The sequence below is a fragment of the Rhinopithecus roxellana genome, chromosome 9 (assembly GCF_007565055.1).
Source record: "Rhinopithecus roxellana isolate Shanxi Qingling chromosome 9, ASM756505v1, whole genome shotgun sequence".
Taxonomy (NCBI): Eukaryota; Metazoa; Chordata; class Mammalia; order Primates; family Cercopithecidae; genus Rhinopithecus; species Rhinopithecus roxellana.
This window is the reverse complement of record NC_044557.1, coordinates 101,060,227-101,085,772: the sequence shown is the minus strand read 5'-3', so window position 1 is coordinate 101,085,772 and position 25,546 is coordinate 101,060,227. Positions and strand designations below refer to the sequence as shown.

The 25,546-nt window shown below is 44.0% G+C and overlaps 1 protein-coding gene across 7 annotated transcripts in view; it reads left to right on the top strand.

Annotated features, from left to right (window-relative positions):
• NSMCE2 (NSE2 (MMS21) homolog, SMC5-SMC6 complex SUMO ligase) overlaps nt 1–23,057 on the top strand; it is a 277,617-nt gene extending 254,560 nt beyond the window's left edge. For 4 of the 7 annotated variants that reach the window (XM_030937286.1, XM_030937288.1, XM_030937287.1 and 1 more), the window contains 3 exons: nt 13,353–13,453; nt 13,846–13,952; nt 16,504–17,195. In XM_030937286.1, the coding sequence (XP_030793146.1) occupies nt 13,353–13,453; nt 13,846–13,952; nt 16,504–16,657 (362 nt within the window). In that variant the 3' untranslated portion in view covers nt 16,658–17,195. Of the gene's footprint in view, nt 1–13,352; nt 13,454–13,845; nt 13,953–14,805; nt 15,122–16,503; nt 17,196–22,702 lie in introns of those variants that run through there. The other 3 variants (XM_010363913.2, XM_030937289.1, XM_030937290.1) reach the window with 2 other exon arrangements.
• Nucleotides 23,058–25,546: the final 2,489 nt, after the last annotated feature.

Below are 25,546 nucleotides of genomic sequence, written 5' to 3'. Positions count from 1 at the left end.
GAGTGTGGGTGCACAGCATGGGACTGGCAGACAGCTCCGCCCAGGGCCCCTGTGCAGGATCCATTAGCTGAAGCCAGCTGGGCTCCTGAGTCTAGTGGGGACTTGGAGAACTTTTATGTCTAGCTAGAGGATTGTAAATGCACCAATCAGCACTCTGTGTCTAGCTCAGGGATTGTAAATGCACCAATCAGCAGCCTGTCAAAATGGTCCAATCAGCTCTCTGTAAAATGGGCCAATCAGCTCTCTGTAAAATAGACCAATCAGCAGGATGTGGGTGGGGCCAGATAAGGGAATAAAAGCAGTCTACCAGCGCCAACCAGCGACACCCCGCTTGGGTCCTGTTCCATGCTGTGGGAGGTTTATTTTTTAGTTCTTTACAATAAATTTTGCTTGTAGTTATTCTTTGGGTCCATGCTGCTTTTAAGAGCTGTAACACTCACCACGAAGGTTTGCAGCTTTTCTCCTTTACTCCCGAAGCCACGAAGCCACGAACCCACCAGAAAGAACGAACTACTCCAGATGTGCAGCTTTTAAGAGCTGTAACACATACCACGAAGGTCTGCAGTTTCACTCCTGTCAGCAAGACCACGAACCCACGAGAAGGAAGAAGCTGCAGACACATCTGAACGTCTGAAGGAACAAACTCCAGACACATCATCATTAAGAACTGTGACACTGCGGGGGTCCATGGCTTCATTCTTGAAGTCAGTGAGACCAAGAACCCACCAGTTGCGGACACAGTACTACATATACATTTTAATTGCAGTTTTTTTTTTTACTTCATGTAATGTAAGCATTTGCTTATGTTGAAAATTATTTTTTATAACTTACCAGATTTTTTTAAACCAAGAAAATTCTAGAGAAACTAAGTTTATGAGTCATAAGAGTTCTCAGTTTGTAAGATACCTATACTTCTCCAATGTTTCTCTGTTATAAAAACAACAGTAATTAAATGTCCCACCTCTGTAAAGTCAACAAACTTAAAAAAAAAAAAATCCACTTTTTTTTTTTTTTTTTTTTTTTTTTTTTTTTTTTTTTTTTTTTTTTGAGACGTAGACTCACTCTCGCCCACACTGAAGTGCAGTAGTGTGATCTCAGCTCACTGCAAGCTTTGTCTCCTGGGTTCCTGCCTTTCTCCTGCCTCAGCCTCTTGAGTAGCTGGGCCTACAGGTGCTTGCCACCATGCAGGGCTAATTTTTGTATTTGTGTTTGTAGTAGAGAGTTTCACCGTATTGGCCAGGATGGTCTCGATGATCTGACCTCGTGATCTGCCCGCCTCAGCCTCCCAAAGTGCTGGGATTACAGGCGTGAGCTACCGCGCCTGGCCAAAACTCCACATTTTTGACAACCGATTACTACTGTACTTTTCTGGGAACATAGATGGTTTCTGGCCAGGAAAGAGAATCAGAGATGATCTAAAGAAATGTGTGGAGTTTATTTCTTACACCAATATGTTCTCCATCATCTTTCTTTTTGGTAATTTGCTTTTGTATGGAAGTGAAACAGACTGTGGAGTAGTATGACCTACACGGCATAATATGGCTTGCTTTCTGGAAAATCAGTAATTAGCTCAAGGACCAAATTGTCTTATGCTAAGATGTTTGTCTTCAAAACAATCCTCTTCACTATTTTCATCATCTTATTGTGGTAAATTTGTACATGACAGTATTCAAAGCATTTTCTTACTTCAGCAGTCATTCATTCACCAAATATTTATAAGTTCCTGTACATTGCCTGGCTCTCTGAGAACATGAAGCTGAATCAGAGAGTTCCTTCCCTTAAGGAATCCACATTCTGGTAGGGAAGATAGAGAAGCAAACAAATGATTACAGTAGGTACAAAAGGTACCCTGCAGTCCTAAGGAGGAATCACCTCTGCCTTGGCACTCCGCAGAGGAAATGCCTGAATTGAGTCTTGAAAGGTGGTCAGAGATTACTAGGTGAACAGATAGCAGCAGAAGCACAAGCTAACATGCTAAATATGGGTGAACTGTAGTCAGTCTGGGATGGATGTGGGGCGTAGGATTGAAGTGCGTAGGAGTAGGAGATGATACTTACTCTGGGGCCAACTAGCAAAGAGTCTTGTCATGCTTAGAATGCCGTGGTCAGCCAGGCGTGGTGGTTCATGCCTGTAATCCCAGCACTTTGGGAGGCCAAGACAGGCAGATAACCTGAGGGCAGGAGTTCAAGAGCAGCCTGCCCAACGTGACAAAACCCCGTCGCTACTAAAAATACAAAAAATTAGCCGAGTGTGGTGGCACATACCTGTAATACCAGCTGCTCAGGAAGCTGAGGCAGGAGAATCATTTGAAGCTGGGCGGCAAAGGTTGCAGTGAGCCAAGATCGCACCATTGCACTCCAGCCTGGCCTACAAGAGGGGAAACTCTGTCTCAAAAAAAAAAAAAAAGAAGGCCATGTTTTAGAAAGATGACCAGCTGGAATAGAAAGAATAGACTGGGGAGACTGAAGCAGAGAGATTAATAAAGAACTTTTTCAGTAATCCAAATTGGAAATGCTGGGGGTTTGAAGTAGGACAGCAGCAGTGAAAATGAGGAGGAGACAGAATCAAGATAAAGATGGAGAATGAACAGGGTATATGAACAACTTGCATGTACTGTCTTGGGTACCTGCACAGGTGGTATTTACAACACTAAAATAAGAGAACATAAGAAGAGTGCAAAGGGCACTCCTTATCTTCTGATCTTTGCTTTCTTCAGACTTTACTGTGGATGTAAATAATGGAAAGTTGTAGACCTTCTCAATGCTCACTAATCAGACTTTCCCTATTATGTGGTCTTCCTAGTTCATTACCCAGATAAAAGAAATAGAATGTGTGCATTAGATTTTCTGTTTCTGCTTGGCGACCGAGAGATGATCATCAAGCCTTTTTTTCTAAGAGGTATTAAATGCAGGTGCTCAGTTTGGGAGTATTTCCAGTGTTTATTGGTTTGAAGTGGATATTGTATGACCAAATCTTAACTGACTGATTTTTGTCCTACCAGTTGAATGTGCTGAGTTTTGATTATTTTAAATCTAATATTTGGACAGTATTTAATAACTAGAGGCAAATTAATAACATGATGTCAGCTGAGGTCAAAGGACATGTCTGAAACAACAGTAGATAAATTATAAGCACATGATAACATGAAAGGGTATATCTTACTAACATGTCAGCTCATTTGGAGGAAACTCTTCATTCAGTTTACTTTCAAAATCTTCAGAGGAGTGTGTCGAAAGAGCCATGGAAGTGGAAGCTGACAGAAAAAAAATTGAAGATGCTGATAGTGCTGTGTCAGCTATCTACAGCTTGCTATTTGCCAGGAACCATGCTAGGAACTTTTCATACAATAACTCACTTAATCCTCAGACAGCACTATGAAGTAAGTACCATTAGTATCTCCATTTCATAGCTGAGAAGATTGAGACAAAGAAAGACAGAGTAATTTGCCCAAGAGCACTCAGCTGATAAAGTGATAGAACCAGGCAAATCCAAGCAGGCCTGTTTCCAGAGCCCATGTTCCTAAATACTGTAATCCTCATTGCCTCAATATCCTTCCTTCCTTCTTATCACACCTCCCTAGAGAGCCTGGCTGAGTCATTACTAGGAGGTTCACCTTGAATCTTCACCCTATCTCCAGAGATACTTATGTACTTTGTACAAAATGTATACATTTCACTCATCACACAGGATGTAAATATTCATATCTGTCTCTCCTACCAGACTCATTCTTATTCCTCTTTTTATCTATACCTGAAATTTGATGTAGTGCATGGCACAGAGCAAGTGTTCAATAAATGCAAGTCTAGTTGAGTTAGCTTCACTTGAACACACAGTGCTTGTCCTCAAAGAGTTTTCAGTGTATCTGGAAAGTTCCAGATGGAAAGAGAGTTCCATTCACATGAAACAACAGAATAAGAAAGAAGTTTGGGCTAAAAGAGTGTGGTATAGACAATGGATATTATGAGATTTCAACAAAAAGAGATTGGCTATAGAGATTGGGTTGGGTAGATTGAGTTGCATTGGGTTAGACTGGATAGAGATAGCTTCTCCACGTACATAGAATCTGAGATGAGGATGGATTATAGTTAAGAGAAGAAAAGGAGGAAGGACATTGATCAGAATGTTGACCTGAGGTGGCAATGAATGAAATGCTCACATTTAAGGAGGTGGTAGAGTTGTTTAGAAAATGTACGTGGAAGGATCCTCCTCATTGACCCAGATCAGACATCAGCTCCTTAGAGAGGCTGACTCTGTTCTCTCTCGAGACCTTCCTTCCACAGTATCTTGTGTGTGCATGACCTTCACAAGAACACTTTGCTTTGTAGGTGTCTGTTCTGTGTGACTGAGCTCCCTGAAGGCAAGGATTATTTTTCACCAATACCAAGCATGTCTAGCACATAACAGTGGTAAAAATAATAATAATAATAGCAGTAGCAGTTTTATAATTACAGAAGAATATAATGTTGATTTTAATAAATGCATATACAAACTAAGTAACATATTGGATCCTTACTGTGTTCTAGCCATTTTTCTAATTACATTATATTAATCCAACCTGTGTTCAAGTATTTTTGTTGAAATTTATGTTTGTTGAACTTTGCTGTCCTGTGAGGGTTGTAACATCTAGGGAATCTTTCATTGTGTAGGCGGTATCTGATCATGACCTCCATCTGAATTCTGCAAAAGCTCTTCACATACAGCAGAGTCTTAGCTGGTACCAGGGAGTATTGGAACTGATATGGTTTGGCTGTGTCCCCAACCAAATTTCATCTTGAATTGTAGCTCCCATAATTCCCATGTGTTGTGAGAGGGACCCAGTGGGAGATAACTGAATCATGGGGTGGTGTCCCCCTACTTTTCTCGTGGTAATGAATAAGTCTCATGAGATCTGATGGTTTTATAAGGGGAAACCCCTTTCACTTGGTTCTCATCTCTCTTGCCTGCCACCATGTAAGACATCCTTTTGCTCTTCCTTCATCTTCCTCCATGATTATGAGGCCTCTCCAGCCATGTGGAACTTTGAGTTCCATTAAACCTCTTTCCTTTAAATATTACCCAGTCTTGGGTGTGTCTTGTTCAGCAGTGTCAGAACGGACTAATACAGGAACCTAGGATTCAGTTTCCTGCAGAGGGGAAATGGCAACATGGCCCAACCAAACAGCTGGCAGTCAGGACAGGCCACCAGTCCCATGAGGAAACTGAGGTACAAAGCTGGACACCCAAGAGTACCAAGGAGTGGATCTCAAAGCAAAACACACACACACACACACACACACACACACACACACACACACACCCCACAGAGCTCTTAATTCCAAATCAAAAGAACTGAGCCTGCTGAATATCTCATTTTCCACTTACAGCCTAAGATGTGTCTGAGTCCACAGGTGGGGTCACTGGTAGTCCCAGCTATAGGTTACTGAGTAGGAGAAACAAATCAGGGATTGGCACAGATACATACTCACTTGCTATAACTAAAGAATTTCAAACTTGGAATCAATGTGCTTTTGCACATTAGCATGGCCCCCAAATTTTCCAGGCACCAGCTCAGCCTTTCCAAATAAACTGTCTTTGGAATAATGCAAGTAAAATAATATGGGCAGTCTAATAAGCATTTCAAGCAGGCAACAAATATTTGTAAAGTATTTTCTTCATATGCTACTTTCATAGTTTCAAGAGAAAAGTGATTTTAGGAAAATGTTCAGGCTTAGGCCGGTCATGGTGGCTCATGCCTACAATCCCAGAACTTTGGAAGGCCAAGGTGGGAGGATCGCTTGAGGCCAGGAGTTCAAGACCAGCCTCAGCAACATAGTGAGAGCTTGTCTCTATTTAAAAAAAAAAAAAGGAAAAAAAAAAAAATGTTCCAGCCTAATTGAAAAAGTACATAGCAATCAAATTTTATTCCCAGCTGGCATAAAACTTTCTAACTGGTAGCCAAATTTGGGATGCCTGAAGACAGACAAGTGACTAATGCTAGGGCTGTGTGTGGCCAGTACCAAATGTATTTTCTGACCACAAGACCATGTCTGGATTCTCCTTTGTAATTACCACACAGCCTACTGTAATTTTCAAGCTTATATTTACTTCCTGCCTTTGACATGTAATTCAGGGTCCAGGACTGCACCCCGAGCGAGAGTGAAGTCCTCTCTGTCATTTGGCTAAAACCTATAAAATCATCATTGTGTGAGGATGTGTGTATGTGTTTGTGTTGCCACGTCTGCTAAATATGTTAAGTGTAATCTTGTGAAAAATATGCCCACTCCTGCCTTGTTGGATGAGCCACTTTGCTTGTCAGATGTTTATTGAACACCTACTACCCTATGCCAAGGACTATTTTAGACTCTAGGAAACATCCGTGAGCAAGAGAATGAAGGCCCTGCTTTCTTGGAAAAGAACAAGGGAGGGGGAGTGGGGAGGAAAGGCAGAAAAATAGCACTTATGGACATGTGCTATGCAGAGAACAAGAGTGGTGTGATAGAATAAGTCTGTGTGGCTTCTTTAGCTTGGGACATCAGAGAAGCCTTCGCCAAGGAGATGACATTTAAACTGACATTTTAAAATGACAAGAAGGAGTAGGACAGGCACAGAGCAGGAGGAAGAGCATTCCAGACAGGTTAGTGTTAAGGGCCAAAGACAGGAGGAGCTTGGCATGTTCCAGAAACAGAAAAGGCAAGTGTGCCTTGAGAATGGTGGGAGACAGGACAACGGAGCAGAGAGGTTGCGTATTAATCCATTTTCATGCTGCTGATAAAGACATACCTGAGACTGGGAAGAAAAAGAGGTTTAATGGACTTAACGTTCCACATGGCTGGGGAGGCCTCACAATCATGGCAGAAGACAAGGAGGAGCAAGTCACGTCTTACATGGATGGTGGCAGGCAAAGAGAGAGAGAGAGCTTGTGCAGGGACACTCCCCTTTTTAAAACCATCAGATCTTGTGAGACTTATTCACTACCACAAGAACAGCATGGGAAAGACCTGCCCCCATGATTCAATTGCCTCCCATTGGGTCCCTCCCGCAATGCATGGGAATTCAAGATGAGATCTGGGTGGGGACACAGCCAAACCATATTAGGTTGTCAGGGACAGAGTCACATGGCACTGTCTAGGCCACTGCAGGAGGTGGACGTGGCAGGCTGTGGCCCTTCATGAGGGACACTAGTTAGGAAGCAATTGCAGAGTGCTGGGCAGGTAGCAGTACTGGTTTGGAAGGGGCTGGATTTGGAATATGGTGTAGAACCAGAGTCAGCAGAACCTGCCAGTGGATCGGATGTGAGGAATGAAGAAAAGAGAATAACCAAGAATGATTCAAAGGCTTTGGCTTTGAGCAAGTCGGTGGCTTGTGACTGAGGAGGATCAAAGGCAGAGCTGGTTGGCCCTTCCCTGAGTCATAACTGACTAGCCACAAAAACTGGGAACTTACATTTTGGGGTCCAATCATTGCCCTCACTGCACGTCCCATCCAATTTTACATTATTGGACCATATTTGTAGACCTTTGGAAATACTACTTCAAACATATCCAGGGTTTCTTCTTCCTTTTGGTGTTGATTTTGTGATATTAAAATATATATATATATATTCAAGTTACCTAACTCTACCTTGCTCTATCCCTCATGGGTGTGCTGTAAATGTTAGTTCTTGTGCAGGCTTCCTGCCTCGGCACAAGTAGAGGTCCGAGATCAGTCCATTGGTCAGAAGTTGGACAGGTGGCATATGCTTCTAACAATATTGTCTATGTATATAGAAAATAATATGACTAGTTTGCTTGCTTTTCTACTTATAGTTAGGAAAATTTTGTAACCTCTTTACTAAAGATTAAACTGATTTAATCCGATTGTTGCTTTATTATAAAGCAGATATTTTCTACACTTGCCTTAAAAATATTATGGGGTTGGCCAGGCATGGTGGCTCACACCTGTAATCCCAACACTTTGGGAGGCTGAGACAGGCAGATCACTTGAGGTCAGGAGTTCGATACCAGCCTGGCCAACATGGTGAAACCCCATCTCTCCTAAAAATATACAAAATTAACCAGGCATGGTGGTGGGCGCCTGTAATCCCAGCTACTCGGGAGGCTGAAGCACGAGAATCACCTGAACCCAGGAGGCAGAGGTTGCAGTGAGCCGAGACTGTGCCACTGCAACTCTAGCTTGAGCAACAGAGCAAGACTTCATCTCAAAATAAATATTTATATTGTGGGGCTTAAATTTTCTTGCTACACAATAGGAATAACAACATAGTTATTCTTCATGGGTATTTTGTTAGGAGTAAATGAAATAATGTATACGATGTGCTTAGCGCAGTAGCTGCTATATAACATTCAGTAAATTTGAGGTATTACTATCAATGAAATAACAATTTGGGACTGGGTGCGGTGGCTCACGCCTGTAATCCCCGCACTTTGGGAGGCCAAGGCAGGCAGATCAACTGAGGTCAGCAGTTCGTGACCAGCCTGACCAACATGGAGAAACCCCATCTCTACTAAAAATACAAAATTAGTCAGGGTGGTGGTGCGTGCCTGTAATCCCAGCTACTCGGGAGGCTGAGGCAGGAGAATGGCTTGAACCCGGGAGGCAGAGGTTGCAGTGAGCTGAGATCGCGCCATTGCACTCCAGCCTGGGTGACAAGAGCGAAACTCTGTCTCAAAAAAAAAAAAAAAAAAAATTGGGAGCAGAGGAGCTCCCAGAACCAATACACAGATTTTAGTATTCAAATGAACCAGTCAGAGAAAATAGAACAACACATTGATTTATTAAATTCCTGCGTGACTTTGGACAAAACCTACACTTTCTTTGGATCTCAATTTTCTCAGGTAAATGCGAGACTTAGAACAGATAGATAATCTCAACTTTAAAACTTCTGTGTTTCTAGTAGATGATCAATATTTTCTCTCCCATCTTCCTTTTACCAAGCTTATCACAAACTTTTGTCTTTGGGTCATCTAAATCAGTATAAGTGATACTTATTGCCAGATGTGACCTTTTGTTAGCACAATGGAGAATCCCAACGCTAATGTCAATTTCTATAAATATAGATTGAGAGTGAGGAAATGTTCTGTCTCTAGGGAAGTTTAGTTATTGAGAATCTTTCTCTTTTTAGACTCTTGGTCTGTGGTCTCTTACTCACTCGTGACATTCTTCCCCAGTCTCACTTTTGTTACCTTTTTCTTTCGTGATCACTGATGCTGGTAGCCACCTACAATTTTGAAGTTCCCCACTCAGCCTTCCCTAGTAGTAGACATTGCATTTGAGTTGTGCTTTCTTACTTCCTCTACCTTTTGAAATTTAAAAATAGGAAAACAAACCCACAGTCTTTCACATCAGCTGAACTCTGTTATTCATCTAACAGATTTTCTGGTGAATTCTATGATACAACGTATACAGTCAGAAACCAGCCATCAGTTCAGAATCAATGGTGTACAAAATTAAGAAAGAGCTACTTTTATTTTTACTCTTAAACACACGATCAGAAATGGGAGGCAGCAGCCCATAGGAGGAGGCTTTGAAAAGTGAATTCAAGGGAAAGACGGCTCCTGGCCTTCTCCTTGGCTTTTCTCCTTACCTGTCCAACTTTCCCAAGCCATGGTGAAGAGTCAGTAGACTGATAAAGGGACTCTCTTAGGAGTCTAACTCTTGCACTATGAATTCCAAAGACAGGCCCTGAGAAACATGAAAACCCATCATAGCCATGAGCAATATAATTTCCAGAGACCCCACCCCCAAGCAAACATACTAAATGTGGTACCTGCCCTATTAAATATCATTTTAGGACGGGCGCGGTGGCTCACGCCTGTAATCCCAGCACTTCGGGAGGCCGAGGCAGGCGGATCACAAGGTCAGGAGTTCAAGACCAGCGTGGCCAACATGGTGAAACCCCGTCTCCACTAAAAATACAAAAATTAGCTGGGCCTGGTGGCGGACACCTGTAATGCCAGCTATTCGGGAGGCTGAGGCAGGAGAATTGCTTGAACCCGGGAGGCAGAGGTTGCAGTGAGCCGAGATCGTGCCATTGCACTCCAACCTGGGCAACAAGAGCAAGACTCTGTCTCTGTCACTCAGGCTGGAATGCAATGGCATGATCTCCGCTTACTGCAACCTTCACCTCCCAGGTTCAACCAATTCTCCTGTCTCAGCCTCCCGAGTATCTCAGGTTATAGGCGCCCACCACCACACCCAGCTAATTTTTGTAATTTTTTTTTTTTTTTTTTTTTTTTTTTTGAGACAGAGTCTTGCTCTGTCACCCAGCCTGGAGTACAGTGGCGTGATCTCAGCTCACTGCAAGCTCCGCCTCCCGGGTTCACACTGTTCTCCTGCCTCAGCGTCAGGAGTAGCTGGGACTACAGGTGCCCACCACCACACCTGGAGAATTTTTTGTATTTTTGGTGGAGATGGGGTTTCACTGTGTTGGTTAGGCTGGTCTCGAACTCCTGACCTCAGATGAACCACATGCCTCGGCCTCTCAAAGTGCTGGGATTACAGGCGTGAACCGCCGCACCCAGCCTTGCTGTCAAAATTGAGTTTATGAAGAAGTAAATCCAGCCCTACATATTGCTTCCAAATTATGTATTTTTGATTACCAAATCGACAATTAATGAAGTTAACTTCACATTTGCATAGACCTTTAACATTTGGTAATTTCAGTACTATTGTTACTCTGTTTTGAAGCCAATCAGTGGTTTTTAAGGTCTCAGATGTTTGTTTAGCTCCCTGAAAAGCTGGAAGCCCCGAGGCACTGCACCTTAATGCCCAGTGGCTAAAAATGCTCTGACTGGTTATGCCCAAGCCCTGAGATCTTCACTGCCTTCTTCAAAGAATGAGAGCTGGTTTAGGGGACAGCAAGCTGGCATACAGATACACCAGTCTACTCCAAGAAGGTGACTCTCAAAGTAATTGGAGGCAGAATCCCCGTGTTGCAATTAATTCACTAGGTTACCTTGAATGAGAGCTCCGCAGCCCTCTCCTTGCCCCTCAGTACAGCTTGAGCATCCCTGATCCCAAAATCCAAAACCCACAATGCTCCAAAATCCAAAACTTTTTGAGCACCAACATGACGCCACAAGCAGAAAATTCCACATCTGACCTCATGCATCAAGTACACACGAGTGTTAAAAATACTGTATTAAATTAGCTTCAGGCTATGTGTATAAGCATTATATGAAACGTAAATGAAATTCATGTTTAGACTTGGGTCCCATCCCCCAAGATATTTCATCATGCATATGCAAATATTTCAAAGTCCGAAATCCGAAACACTTCTGGTCCCAAGCATTTCGAATAAGGGATACTCAACCACTAGTGCCTTTGCAAACAAACACCTTATCTGGCCTAGGTGATGGCCCACAGTCATCAGTTCTGTGGAACCGAAAGTTATGCCACACCCTCTGAACCAGAAACAAGGGCTTCCTCTCACACATTAAGAGGAAAGCCATTTTTATGTCTGTATTATTTTGCCAAAATTAAAGAAGGAAGGGAAGGGAGAAAAGAGTAGGGAAGGGAAAGGAGAAGGAAGGAGAAAGGACTACACCATCAACACATGTTTAGAAAGCTACTGATCTTTTGGCTGGACCCCATGGCCCATGCCATAATCCCAGCACTTTGGGAGGCCAAGGCAGGCAGATCACCTGAGGTCAGGAGTTCGAGACCAGCCTGGCCAATATGGTGAAACTCCATCTCGACTAAAAATACAAAAATTAGCCAGGCGCGGTGTTGCGCATCGATACCCCCAGCTACTCAGGAGGCTGAGGCAGGCGAATCACTTGAACCTAGGAGGCGGAGGTTGCAGTGAGCCAAGATCACACCATTGCACTCCAGCCTGGGCAACAGAGTGGGACTCCATTTAAAAAAAAAGAAAAAAAAGCTATTGATCTTTAACTTCTGTGCAAAATTACAAGTATCTTTTCTTCAGAGAGAATGGCTTTCATGTGAGATACTCCCATCATCCCATTCAAAGGTTGTCTATCATCTGTTTTTGGTTTTCTTTTGTTTTGTTTTTTCAGTTGGGGGCAAACGGGATGTAATGCAAAGAACATCAGTTTCAGAAGCAGCTCATGCTCTGTTTAAAGCCAGTCCTGTCACTATCACTCAGCGGTTCTCAAAGTGCAGGCCAGGGAACTCCAGGGTGCTCCAAGGGTCTTTCGGAGTGTCCATAAGGTCAAAACTTCTTTATAATAATAGTATGATCTCATCTGCCTGTTTCACTCTCATTCTTTTCATGAGTGAATTTTCCCAGAGACTACAGGATATGTGATATTGTGACAGATTGAATGCATATGCAGATATCAAAATCCAACTGGCTGCTATGAAGCCAGACATTCAAGATATTTATAAGAATGGAAAACAGTGCCATTCTTCTCACTATGTATGTCTGTGTGTATAGGGGGGATGTTCTGGAAATATAATTTTAACTTTTAAAATGTTGTTTATGTTAACATGTAGTGGGATTATTGTTATTTTTAATTTTTTTTTTTTTTTTTTTTGAGACAGAGTCTTGCTCTGTCACCAGACTGGAGTGCAATGGTGGGATCTCGGCCCACTGCAACCTCCACCTTCTGGGTTCAAGCGATTCTCCTGCCCCAGCCTCCTGAATAGCTGGGACTACAGGCACGTGCCACCACACCCAGCTAATTTTTGTAGTTTTGGTAGAGATGGGGTTTCACCATTTTGGCCAGGATGGTCTCGATCTCTTGACTTCATGATCCGCCCACCTCGGCCTCCCAAAGTGCTGAGATTAAAGGCGTGAGCCACTGCAACTGACCTTATTGTTTTTTTTAAATGAATTTTAAATTCCACAGTCTTAATGTCTAATCTGCTAAATATTGATGAATATAACCCACATAGAAAAAAGCTTCAAAGAGTTCATACCTACAACTAAAAAGTTTGAGAAGCCCTGCACTACCTAATAGTAATGACTGTTTATTGATTATTCCTCTGTACCATGAGCTGTGCAAAGCATACCACATTCTTCATCTCTTTTAATCTTTGCCACAAGCCTGTAAAGCAGAGGCTTTAAAAAAGCGCACCTTGCTAGCCTAACGTCTCACCACTGGACAAGAAAGAGATAACCAGGTCGGTTCTCTGACTCTGAAGCCACTCTCTTGGTCACCTTCTCTATAACTTTAAAAAAGAGTTTTTTTAAGTGCTCTGAGCCTCAGTTTCCTTATCAAAAATAGTCAGAATGAGGTACCCCGTAGTGTTCTCTGAAAAGCAGAAGAGTTTCTGTGCATCCAGTCCCTACCTACATGGGGGCCAACACCAAATTTACCCCCAGAAACTCTTCACCTCCTTTCCTTCCACTCCTTCCTTTTCTTTGACGTTAGACCAGGGAGGCTTATCAACTGTCCATTTTCCTCTAGATGGCCTTCAAGCTGACAGAGAAGCTGACGGAACAGAAGGAGTGGATGAAGAGATGATTGTGACCCAAAGTCAGACCAACTTCATGTGCCCCATTACACTGGTACCGCTTCCTCCTCCTTCCCCTGAAAGAAACACGATTCACTTCACAGAGGCAGAAAGATTCCTGTTTGCTTTCTGGTTTGATTTCACTTAGGGAGTTAAGGAGGGAGTAAAGAAAAGTGCTGGGGGTTGAAAAGTATCCACGGGAGGTTCTTGGGCTGGAGAGAGCTGTCAGTAAATCGTGCCCTTAAGGATCCGGGACTAAAGTCGTGGCCTACAGGCCAAGTGACAGTACTGCCACTGGATTCCCTGCATTTCCTTATCTAAAGCCTAATAATTATCTAAAGCCATGAGAATGGGAAGTTAAACATAGAAAGCTCAGGACTAGGACAAAACAGCTACTGGAAGTTGATCATTATCATTCCTGAAAGCCCAACATCTCCTTGATTACAGTTGGAAATGAAGAAGCCAGTGAAAAATAAAGTGTGTGGCCACACCTATGAAGAGGAAGCCATTGTTGGCATTATTGAGTCCAGGCACAAGCAGAAGAAAAAGGCCCGGTGAGTGGACGCAGGGAAGGAAGTGGAGCCTTCCCTAGTGGTAGTCACTCAGAGGTGGTGTGTTCATGCTAGAGGAAAAGACACTTCAATGTCTCTTCTAAATTCCATTCACCTCCCGAATACTGTAAACATGGAAGTGGGCTTTCTGGAAAAACAATACTTGAGGGAAAAATTAGTAATCTGTTCAGGAAGAAGCTGAGGGAACTTCAACCACACCTTCAAAACAGAATAAGGCCAGGCGCAGTGGCTCATGCATGTAATCCCAGAGCTTTGGGAAGCTGAGGTGGGCAGATCACCTGAGGTCAGGAGTTCGAGACCAGCCTGGCCAACATGGTGAAACCACGTCTCTACTAAAAATACAAAAATTAGCCAGGCGTGGTGGCAGGTGCCTGTAATCCCAGCTACTCGGGAGGCTGAGGCAGGAGAATCTCTTGAACCCAGGAGGCAGAGGTTGCAGTGAGCCGAGATTGTGCCACTACATTCCAGCCTGGGCAACAGAGCTAGGCTCTGTCTCAAAAAAAAAAAAAAAAAAGGTTTAAGTAAATTCGTGGCTAACTCATAAATGATAAATTATTTTTTTAATTGGAAGTTTTGCAGAATCTTTAAAAATATACATAATACATATGTTATATATTATTTTATATGTATATCATATATATTATTGATCTTTAAATATATATAATATATATATACACACACACACATATATATATCTCGTCTTCCTTCCCCTCCTCCCATGACCACGGACGACCATGCTCTGTTCCTGTAATTACACAGAATCCTGAGTTAGCCAGACTGACCGGCATTGACTCAGTTTGGCATTTCTTGTGCTCTTATCATGGATTTGTTGCAGGAATGGAATTGCAGGTGTGACTAGTTCTCAGTTGACTTCTGATAACAGTCTCTTTGATGTGTGGCTTACTTCTCCATTGCCCAGAAATTTGCTGGTCCAGACCTAGAATGGAATTCCCCAGCACTCCTCATCTGGGTGTGGACTTAGAGATAATATATTGGAGACTAAAGATATCTTGATGGTCATTCAGGCAAGTAACTTATCCTTTTTATTCTAGAAGAATAGTGGCTTTGCTGCCTAATGTTTGCAAAATGTAGACATTCTTAGTACATTTTGATCTGTTTTAAGTTTCTGACTTACAGTTGAAATGTCAGATTTCGACCAGGTGCGGTGGCTCACGCCCGTAATCCCAGCACTTTGGGAGGCCGAGGCAGGTGGATCACGAGGTCAGGAGATCAAGAGCATCCTGGCTAACACGGTGAAACCCCATCTCTACTGAAAATACAAAAAATTAGCCAGGCACGGTGGCAGGCGCCTGTAGTCCCAGCTACTGGGGAGGCTGAGGCAGGAGAATGGCATGAACCCGGGAGGCAGAGCTTGCAGTGAGCCGAGATCGCACCACTGCACTCCAGCCTGGGTGACAGAGTAATACTCTGTCTCCAAAAATAGAGGGGGAATTTGGGTTGTTAAATGGCATGGCATGCTTTCTTTTTTCTTTATGGCATGACATGCTTTCTTTCTTTTTTTTTTTTTTTTTTCTGTGACTGAGTTTCACTCTTTTTGCCCAGGCTGGAGTGCAATGGTGCGATCTCGGCTTCCCACAACCTCCGCCTCCCGGGTTCAAGCAATTCTCCTGCCTCAGCCTCCTGAATACCTGGGATTACAGGCACACACCACCACACCCGGCTAATTTTGTATTTTTAGTAGAGATGGGGTTTCTCCATGTTGGCTAGGCTGGTCTCAAACTCCCAAGCTCAGGTGATCTGCCTGCCTCCGCCTCCCAAAGTGCTGGGATTACAGGCGTGAGCCACCACGCCCGGCCATGGCATGCTTTCGTTAGTTTCCTTATCCATAAATGGATGACAGTCATTGTAATCGCCTCATTGGCATATTTGAAATTTAAATAAGACACATGCAAAGTACTTAAAGTAGCTGGTACACAGTAGGGCTCAGTAAAAATTGTCCGATCATCATCTTCAAACTTGAGCCACTATCAACATCCTCTTCATTTTTTTCCACCATTTACTCTATAGGCATGGGAGAGGAGGACAGTTTTAAAGGAGTAAGATGAGCCAATCTGGAGTTTAGGAAGTTACTCCAATAGCAATGCAGAGATGGATTAAGGAGGCATGAGGCAAAAAAAAGTCAGTTAGGATGCTTTTACAGTAGCTTAAGTTATATGAGAGCATAGAGATGCAAGAGTGATTGTGGAGGTATAGTTAACGACATTTGACGACTGAATGTAGGAGAAAGGAAGAAGCAGCGAGGGGTGGCTGACATTTCTCATCTGGGTGTCTAGGACTGTCATTTGCTCATTAGCCTTCAGAGAAGGCATGAGAGAGGAACACTCTTATTGGAGGATTGTGATAGACTCAGCTCAGGTCATCCTAAATTCAAGGTCCCAGCAATATAGCCCCGTGGAAGTGTCCAGGAATGCAGCAAATGTGAGTTTTGCAATCAGGGAAGGACTCAGAACTATCGATGTGGATTGGGAGGTTATCATTGTAGAGGAGTCAACCTGCTCAACTACCATCGCAGACGCAGCTCTGGAACTGATGCATTCACCAGCAGAGAGCCAGCAAACAGGACCTGGGCCTCCCCCACGATGTCCGCGAGGCCAGAGCCCGACTTCGTTCTGCTCACTGTGACGTCTCATCACCCTGGTGCCAACCCTCAAAAAACATTTTGTTGACCAGAGAAAAGATCAATCAGCGGAAGAAGACCCCAGCAAAGCAGTCTAAAATATAGCCAGGAGCCAGGAAGAGTGATAAGGGGTGGAGGCTCATGGGAACTTGCGGGCGGGGTGGGCAGGGTTCTAAAGGCCAGGTGCATTTGAGCAGCAGTAGATTAGAACTCAGGGCCTTCTTGAAACCGACTCCAGACGTTTCTGATGAAGCATGAAGTCGTATCATTTCCCATGATGCACGTTAGAGTGATGAGTATTTCTGTGTTCGCTTTGTTTAGAAACGTCCATGACACATTGTCTCATTTCTTCCTCCTAGATTGTTCTAGTTATGTTTGTTTGTTTAGACTGGAGTTCCAGATCCATTGTGTTCTGGGCACTGCCTGAAATTTACTGTGCAAGCTTCAGGCCCTGGGAAGGCCTCTCTGCACTGGCTTGAGTCAGAATAATATTGTTGAGACTTTAGCCCCAGCCAAGCACAGTAGTTAGAATAATTTCCTAAAATATATCTGTTAACAATAAGCCTATTTATTCGCTTAAAAATAAAGCTGCCTTATGATTTCCTTTTTTTTTCCTTTTTTTTTTTTTTTTTTTTTTTTTAATGTCAGCCACCCCTCACTGCTTCTTCCTTTCTGCTACATTCAGTCAGTCATCAAATGTAATCCAGGCTGGAGTACAACCTCTGCCTCCCAGGTTCAAGCGATTATCGTGCCTCAGCCTCCCGAGTAGCTGGGATTACAGGCACACACCATCACGCCCGGCTAATTTTTGTATTTTTAGTAGAGACAGGGTTTCACCATGTTGTCCAGGCTGGTCTCAAACTTCTGGCCTCAAGTGATCTGCCCACCTTGGCCTCCCAACCTTATGATTTTCATATATTAATATTTCTAACTTGACCACAGTCACTTTTTTGCTTTTTTGTTTGAGAACAGGAAACGTATTTTTAAAAGTCATATTTAAGAGCATGTAGAATAAAATGAAGTTGAACAGAAATGGGTCATTCAACAGCAGAACTCCAGCTTTGTACTTGGAGTTCCTGTTTCAACACTTACTGACAAGCCATTCAACTTTTCTGCCTCAGTTTACTCATCTGTAAAGTGGAAATAACATCAGCATCTCACAGCATTTCAGGGGCCAAAGAAATGGTAGGGAATTCCATTCTAGGTCTGGACCAGCACATTTCTTGGCAGAAGAGAAGCAAAAGCACTTAGTTGAAAGCTCTTTTGGGAGCGAAGAGCGCTAAACAAATAGCTGCAGGGTTGTTAAGACCGAGACTGATAGAGTTGTTATCGCTCCCCGTGCCGCTTAGTGACACATTATTTTAGACCCAGGGGGTGTGAGATAGAATTACTGTCTGTGTTGAGGTATGACAGGAATCCCTCCCACTCAGATTTCCAGAGGTCTCTATAGACCTTCTGTCTACAGCTTGTAGACTAAACCTTGGAATTCTTGGGACCCAGATCCAGGAACTCCCAGGATCATGTACTCTTGAGCGTTTGCAGTGGCTAAGGTTCCCCTACAGCCCTGTGGGACCCCAAGGCCCAGTTCCCTTTGCTCAGCAGTCACCTTTGTGCTTGCCCAGTGCTGCAGTGAAATGCTCTGCTTGGGCAGTGCCTGGAGGTGGGGACCCAGCCGCTCCTTCAAGGCTTGAAGGGCTGACTCCTGCACAGCGATGATGCGGCAACTAAGATCAGGTATTGCCACAATGAACTCGCTCACCAGGATGTCGTGGGATTAATGCTGAATGCTTATGGAGACAGTTGTTTCTCCAGAGGAGGCATGCCCTGATTCAGCACTGTGGCATGATGGCCTTCTCTTATCCTTTCTGCTTTAAAAGCTTGTGTTTATTGGAGATGAAGTGAGAAACAAGTTCTTCCCAGTTCCAGCATCAACCTTGCCTCCAGGAAGTCTTCCCTGAGCCCTTATTCATGCTGGACAAAATGTCATTAGCACCCCATGTCATGCCAACATTGTCAGTGCAGCTGGCTCCTCTCCACGAGCTTCTTGAGAGCGGAAGCTGTGGACTAGAGCAGGGACTGGTGCACGGCAGGACCTGAAGTGAACTCCCCAGTCCTTGACACACATCAGCCTGCTTATTTCCCACCTTATTTGACAGGCTTGTGCTCTGCCTTCATGTTCTTAAAGGGAAAAACTGAGTCACAGAGAATTTAGTCACTTACCCAGAGTGACACAGCCAGGGGGTTTAAGCCCAGGTCTTTGTCACTCTTGAGCCTGCAATTCTGTCAGTAGGTCATCCAGCTCCCCTTAGGAGGGCTTTTTGGTTCATGCCTCTACCATCGGAGTCTATCCCCTCAGTGCCCTGGGCTCCATCCCACTGAAGTGAAGGTAGGTGCCTGTTCTGCAGCTGAGTGTGTGGTTAAGTCCATCAGACATTGTCAGTGTACTCTCATGCACTGACTAAAACCATGATGTCATCAGGAAGTCCTCCCCACCTCACTCTCCACTTCCTTCTCCACTGCTTATTCACTGTCTGGCTATCAGAGTTAAGGCCTTTGCTGGATAGGATGGAAGAAACCAAGGCCAGGCAGTCCAAAGCAGATATTCAGGGTTATGTATTAAGGGAGGGTCATCCCAGCAACCTACTTGGACTTGCATTTCAATATCATGGAAGCCAAAGTTATGATACTTGGCTTTTCTAGTCACAAAAGTGTCTGTATCCTCTTCATGATCTTAGCTGCTTATTTTCATGCAGACATAATTCACTAGGCACGGTGGCTCACACCTGTAATCCCAGCACTTTGGGAGGTCAAGGCGGGTGGATCACTTGAGCTCAGGAGTTCAGGACCAGCCTGGGAAACATGGTGAAACTCTATCTCTACAAAAAATTTTTTAAAAATTAGCCAGGCGTGATGGTGTGCACCTGTGGGCCCAGCTACTCAGGAGGCTGAGGTGGGAGGATTGCTTGAGCCCGGGAGGCAGAGGTCACAGTAAGCAGAGATAGTGCCACTCCAGCCTGGGTTACAGAATGAGACCCTATCAAAAAAAGAAAGGAGAAGGAAAGAAAGAAAGAAAAGGAAGGAAAGAAGGAAGGAAGGAAGGAAGGAAGGAAGGAAGGAAGGAAGGAAGGAAGGAAGAAGGGAGGGAAGGGAGGGAGGGAGGGAGGGAGGAGGGAGGGAAGGAAAGGAGGGAGGGAGGGAAGGAAGGAGAAAGGGAGGGAGGGAAGGAAGGAAGGAGAAAGGGAGGGAGAGAGAGAGAAAGAAAAAGAAAGGAAAGAGAAAGAAAGGAAGGAAGAGAAGGAGGAGGAGGAGGAAGAAGAAGAGAGGAGAGGGGGAGGGAAGGGAATGGAAGGGGAGGGCAGGGGAGGGGAGAATTCACTTTGAGACTTCACAGCACCGGGGGACAGGCTAGGGAAAAATACAGATTTTTAAACTAGTGTAAAACATTTCTCCAACCTTGCCCTAATGTAAAGCCAAATCATCAAAATGATGCATACCTGGGCCAAATCACCCTGATCCTCTTTCATATAATTGCCTTTCTATAATTATGATTTAACACATCATGTACCTGAGTATATAGGGTTTTTTTTTTTTTTTTTTTTTTTTTTTGAGACAGAGTCTCACTCTGTTGCCCAGGCTGGAGTGCAATGGTGCAATCTCGGCTCACCGCAGCCTCCACCTCCCGGGTTCAAGTGATTCTCCTGCCTCAGCCTCCCAAGTAACTGGGATTATGGGCACCTGCCACTACGCCCAGTTAATTTTTTTATTTTTAGTAAAGATGGGGTTTCACCATGTTGACCAGGCTGGTCTCAAACTCCTGAGCTCATGTGATCCACCTGCCTCGGCCTCCCAAAGTGCTGAAATTACAGGTGTGAGCCACCGTGCCTGGCCATATTTTAATATTTTAAAAATAAATATTGTTATTAAGCATATTATTTATTTCATTGATTAATGCCCCTCTAATGTAAAGACTCCTTGATCCACAGATCAGGGCCAAGAAATACTTTCTCTTTCATGTTGGACTGTTGGGTTTCCTACCACTAGACAAATTGGAGTTCCCATGACCAACTTTATTTCCTTCTCATTTGCATCTTTAGTGTGGTTTGCATATTTGTTGTTTTTGGTCTTAATATCCTGTGCTTTATGGAGAGCTGTCTCAGATCACTGGGCCAGAGCTCTGTGTGGACAGGAACCATATATTTGTATTTCACAGTTGCATGCTTAGAACCTAGCACAGGGCTGATCCCTAGAAGAGTCAATTAATGCATGAATGGGTACATGCCTGTGTTGGATATATGCAAGGTAGAAATAGATCCAGAACTTTAAAACTTCTTGGAAGAATGATGATGAGGGAACACATGATAGTCACGGGATCAGGAAGGGAATTAACATTATTGAGCACTGTGTTGCCTGTCACCTTGGGAAATAGGGGTTCTCTCCCCATTTTAAATCAGAGGCAAGAGAGGCTCAAGAAGATTATTGTGAATTGCCTATGGTCTCATAACTAGCAAGTAGGTGGTAGAGAGAAAATTCAGACCTAGGTTAGCTTGACTCCAAACATTGGGCCTCTAATCTACCAAAATTTGGTTCACTTTGAGAACCAGATTCTTTGAGAAGAAATAGGTGATTTCATCCAGCCCACTGCCCTCAGAGAAGATCACATCGAAGCAGAGCCGTGGCTTGTTTCCACCCCTTTTTGGGTGACTCACACTGATGTCTTCAGTTGCAGCCTTTCCACTGAGTCTCAGTGGTCCACTCAGTCTCTTCTGGGAGAGCTCCTGGGCATCCATTCCAGAGGAAACAGATACCAACCAGGACTGTGGTTCTGTGCTGCAGCCTGTTTTGCCCCATCATTTCCCACTGTGATAAAGGGCACTACCAGTCACTGATCTGCCCGGATGAAGCTCACTTCTTCCCTTTCCCTTACACTCCACAGCCACTCCGTTGGCAAGTCCTACAGGTTCTATGGTCAAGCGTGTCCTGAAGCTGATCGCCATGCCACCCTTGACCAAGCTGCCCTCACCTCTCTCCTACACCCTGCGGGATCCCCCACGCTATTTTCCCTGCCCCTCTCTTACCTCCCTGCTTTGTGTTCTCCATAAGCAGCCAGAGTAACATTTTCCAGATGTAAACCAAACACACCCCTCCCCCAGCTCAAAAACTTCCAGTGTTTTGTCTTCATATTTAAAATAAAATCCAATCCAGGTGGTGGCTCACACCTGTAATCACAGCACTTTCGGAGGCCGAGGGAGGTGGATCACTTGAGGTCAGGAGTTTGAGACCAGCCTGGCCAACATGGTGAAACCCCATCCTACTGAAAATACACAAAATTAGCCAGGCATTGTGGCAGGTGCCTGTAATCGCAGCGACTCGGGAGGCTGAGGCAGGAGAATCACTTGAACCCAAGAGGCAGAGGTTGCAGTGAGCCAAGATCACGCCACTGCACCCCAGCCTGGGTGAAAGAGTGAGACTGTCTCAAAATAAATAAAATAAAATAAAATAAAATAAAATCCAAAGCCCCATTGGCCCACTGACCTCACTTCCAACTGCTCTCCCTCTTGCCTGGGTCGCTTCAGCCACATAGAGCTTGCTCTCACTCCAGGGCACCAAGCTGGACGTCCTCAGCACTGCACTCGCTACTGCTTTAACCCGGACCACATGCAGACTTGTTCCCATGCTTCATTCTGGGTCCTGCCCAAGATAAGATGTGTTTGGTGAGGCATGCCCTGAGTCCAGCCAAAGAAGCCGTGGCCCCAGCACTGTCTCTTCTTGACCCTGCTTCGTTGCCCTCATAGCCCATAAGGTGACCTGAACTTACAGCAAGCATGTATTTGGTTCGCTAGTGGTAGCCTGTCTTCCTCATTAGAAAGGTAGCTCATGATAAGGTAGGCACTACTCACATATCGCTTGTGTCCCCAGCACCTGGACAGGGCCTGGCTCAGGTAGGGACTCAGCGAATCAATGAATGAGGGCACCTTGGTCCTGACTTTAACACTTTTCCTTTTTCGTTCGAAGTCTGACTTAAACACCTGAGTGTAACAGAAGTTTCAGCTTAAGGCAGTAAAGGGGCTGACTTGATGTTCTTTCTCCCTTGCAGTTGCCCTAAAATTGGCTGTAGCCACACAAATGTAAGAAAGTCAGATCTCATCCAGGATGAAGCACTTAGAAGGGCGATTGAGAACCACAACAAGAAGATACATCATTCCCAATAGGAAAAGCCACCTGCCCGCAGGGACACCAGCAGCCTACCTCCTACCTCAGCCGTCTGTTGAGAGCAGTGCTGACCCCAGCAGTTAGGGACTGGCTGCATAGCATACTTGTTTGGGGTAAAACTTGATGCTTTTATGTGTGCTTGAAAACATGTTTCTAAGTTACACAACAGAAATGCAAGCATATTGTTTATTTTTAAGTGTTCTATAATGTTAAATAAAACTTTGATCATCTGCAGTGTCCTCCCTGCACGCCTCTTGATGTAGGGATTATTCCAGAGGTGCAGGCTTTTCCATTTCAAGGACATCAGACTGATTTTTATAATAGTTTTGGCTAAAGAATGTTTTTCAGCCAGGTGCAGTGGCCCACACCTGTAATCCCAGCACTTTGGGAAGCCAATATGGGCAGATCACTTGAGGTCAGGAGTTGGAGACCAGCCTGGGCAACATGGTGAAACTCCATCTCTACCAAGAATACAAAAATTAGCCAGGTGTGGTGGTGCACACCTATAATCCTAGCTACTCAGGAGGCTGAGGCAGGAGAATCAGTTGAACCCAGGAGGTGGAGGTTGCAATGAGCCGAGATCACACCACTGCACTCCAGCCTGGACGACAGAGCAAGACTCTATCTCAAAAAAAAAAAAAAAAAAAAAAAAAAAAAAAAAGAATGTCTTTCAAGTGATATTTGAAATTAAAACATATAAAAAAACACCCCTATTGCAAGGCATTTTCTGTAAGTATAGTAAATAATAGCATCTGGTTATAAAGCAAAGTCAGTTTACTTTCTTGTATTTACATTGTTTATTGACAGTTCCAAACATATAAATGCTTTTATTGTCATTCTGAATGGAATAGAATGCTCCAGTGACTGGCTAATCAGTGCATTGCAGTGATGATTGATGCTTGTAATGAAAACTTTGCTGCAGCCCTCCAAGAACCTAAAGTACCATCAACAGTAACAACATTCCAGCTGCTCTCTGTTTTTCTAGATGGCTTACTACAAGTGACTTTATCCCCCTGGGCATTAGTGTCTTCAGCCATAAAGTGAAGGTGTTCAGCAAGATGCTCTCTAATGTCTCTAATCAACAAGATGCTCCCTGATGTCCTGTGACCCCTCAGAGTCTATGGACTTACACCATCAGTGTCTTAAGTTGAATGTCTTCAATTATATTCTAATTGTGTGATGAGTACCAATCTATTGTCTCCATTGGCAACCTTTTATCAACCTTGCTATTTAATTAAACCAAATTTGAAGCATACCCTGATGACACTGGAAAACCAAGAATAGCTAATAATAGCTAACATTTATTGAGTACTTACTGTATACCAGGTGCTATTCTAAGTGCTTTACATTATATTAACTCCTATAATCTTCATACCCCAGTGAGAGAAGCACAGTTCTTACAGATAAGGAAAAGTAGGCACAGAGAAGTGAAGTCACCCATGGAAAGTCAGAGATGGAACTAGGAAATGGCTGAGCTGGGACCATAATCTGGAGAGCCCAGTCCTAAAATCTCCATTCTTAACTCCATATCCTCCTCCTCCCTATTGACTTAATTTAGAAAATGAAAATATATTCGAAGCCCACATTTAGAACCAAAGCTTTTGTAAATAAACAAGTGTGCGTGTGTGTGTGTGCGTGCATGTACAAAAAAAGTCTAATTAAAATGGAGACCTACTCGGAGGATCACTCAAGCCCAGGAGTTTGAGACCAGCCTGGGCAAGATGGCAAGACCCTGTCTCTATTAAAAAAGAAATAAGGCTGGGTGCAGTGGCTCATGCCTGTAATTTCAGCACTTTGGGAGGCCAAGGTGGGCGGATCATCTGAGGTCAGAAGTTCAAGACCAGTTTGGCCAACATAGCAAAACCTCGTCTCTACTAAAAATACAACATTGGCTGGGCACAGTGGCTCAACCCTGTAATCCCAGCACTTTGGGAGACCAAGGCAGGCAGATCATGAGGTCGGGAGATCAAGACCAGCCTTGTCAACATGATGAAACCCTATCTCTACTAAAAATGCAAAAATTAGCCTTGGTGTGAGCCTGTAATCCCAGCTACTCAGGAGGCTGACATATTAAAATTGCTTGAACCTGGGAAGCAGAGGTTGCAGTGAGCCAAGATTGTGCCACTGCACTCCAGCCTGGGCAACAGAGCTAGACTCTGTCTCAAAAAAAAAAAAAAAGAAAACAAGAAAAGAGCCACCCCCATAATTCAGTCACCTCCCACTGGGTTCCCCCAACAACATCTGAGAATTTTAGGAGTTACAATTCAAGATAAGATTTGGGTGGGGACACAGCCAAACCATATCATTCTGCCCAGCCCCTCCCCAATTTCATGTCCTCATATTTCAAAACCAATCATGCCTTCTCAACAATCCCCCAAAGTCTTAACTCATTTCAGCATTAACTCAAAAGTTCACAGTCCAAAGTCTCATCTGATACAAGGGAAGTCCCTTCTGCTTATGAGTCTGTGAAATCAAAAGTAAGCTAGTTACTTCCTAGATACAATGAGAGTACATGTATTGGATAAATACAGCCATTCCAAATGCAAGAAATTGCCCCAAACAAAGGGACTACAGGGCCTATGCAAGTCTGAAATCCAGTGGGGCAGTCAAATCTTAAAGGTCCAAAATGACCTCCTTTGACTCCATGTCAAATCCAGGTCAAATGGATGCAAGAGGTAGTCTCCCATGGCCTTGGGCAGCTCCACCTCTGTGGGTTTGCAGGGTGTAA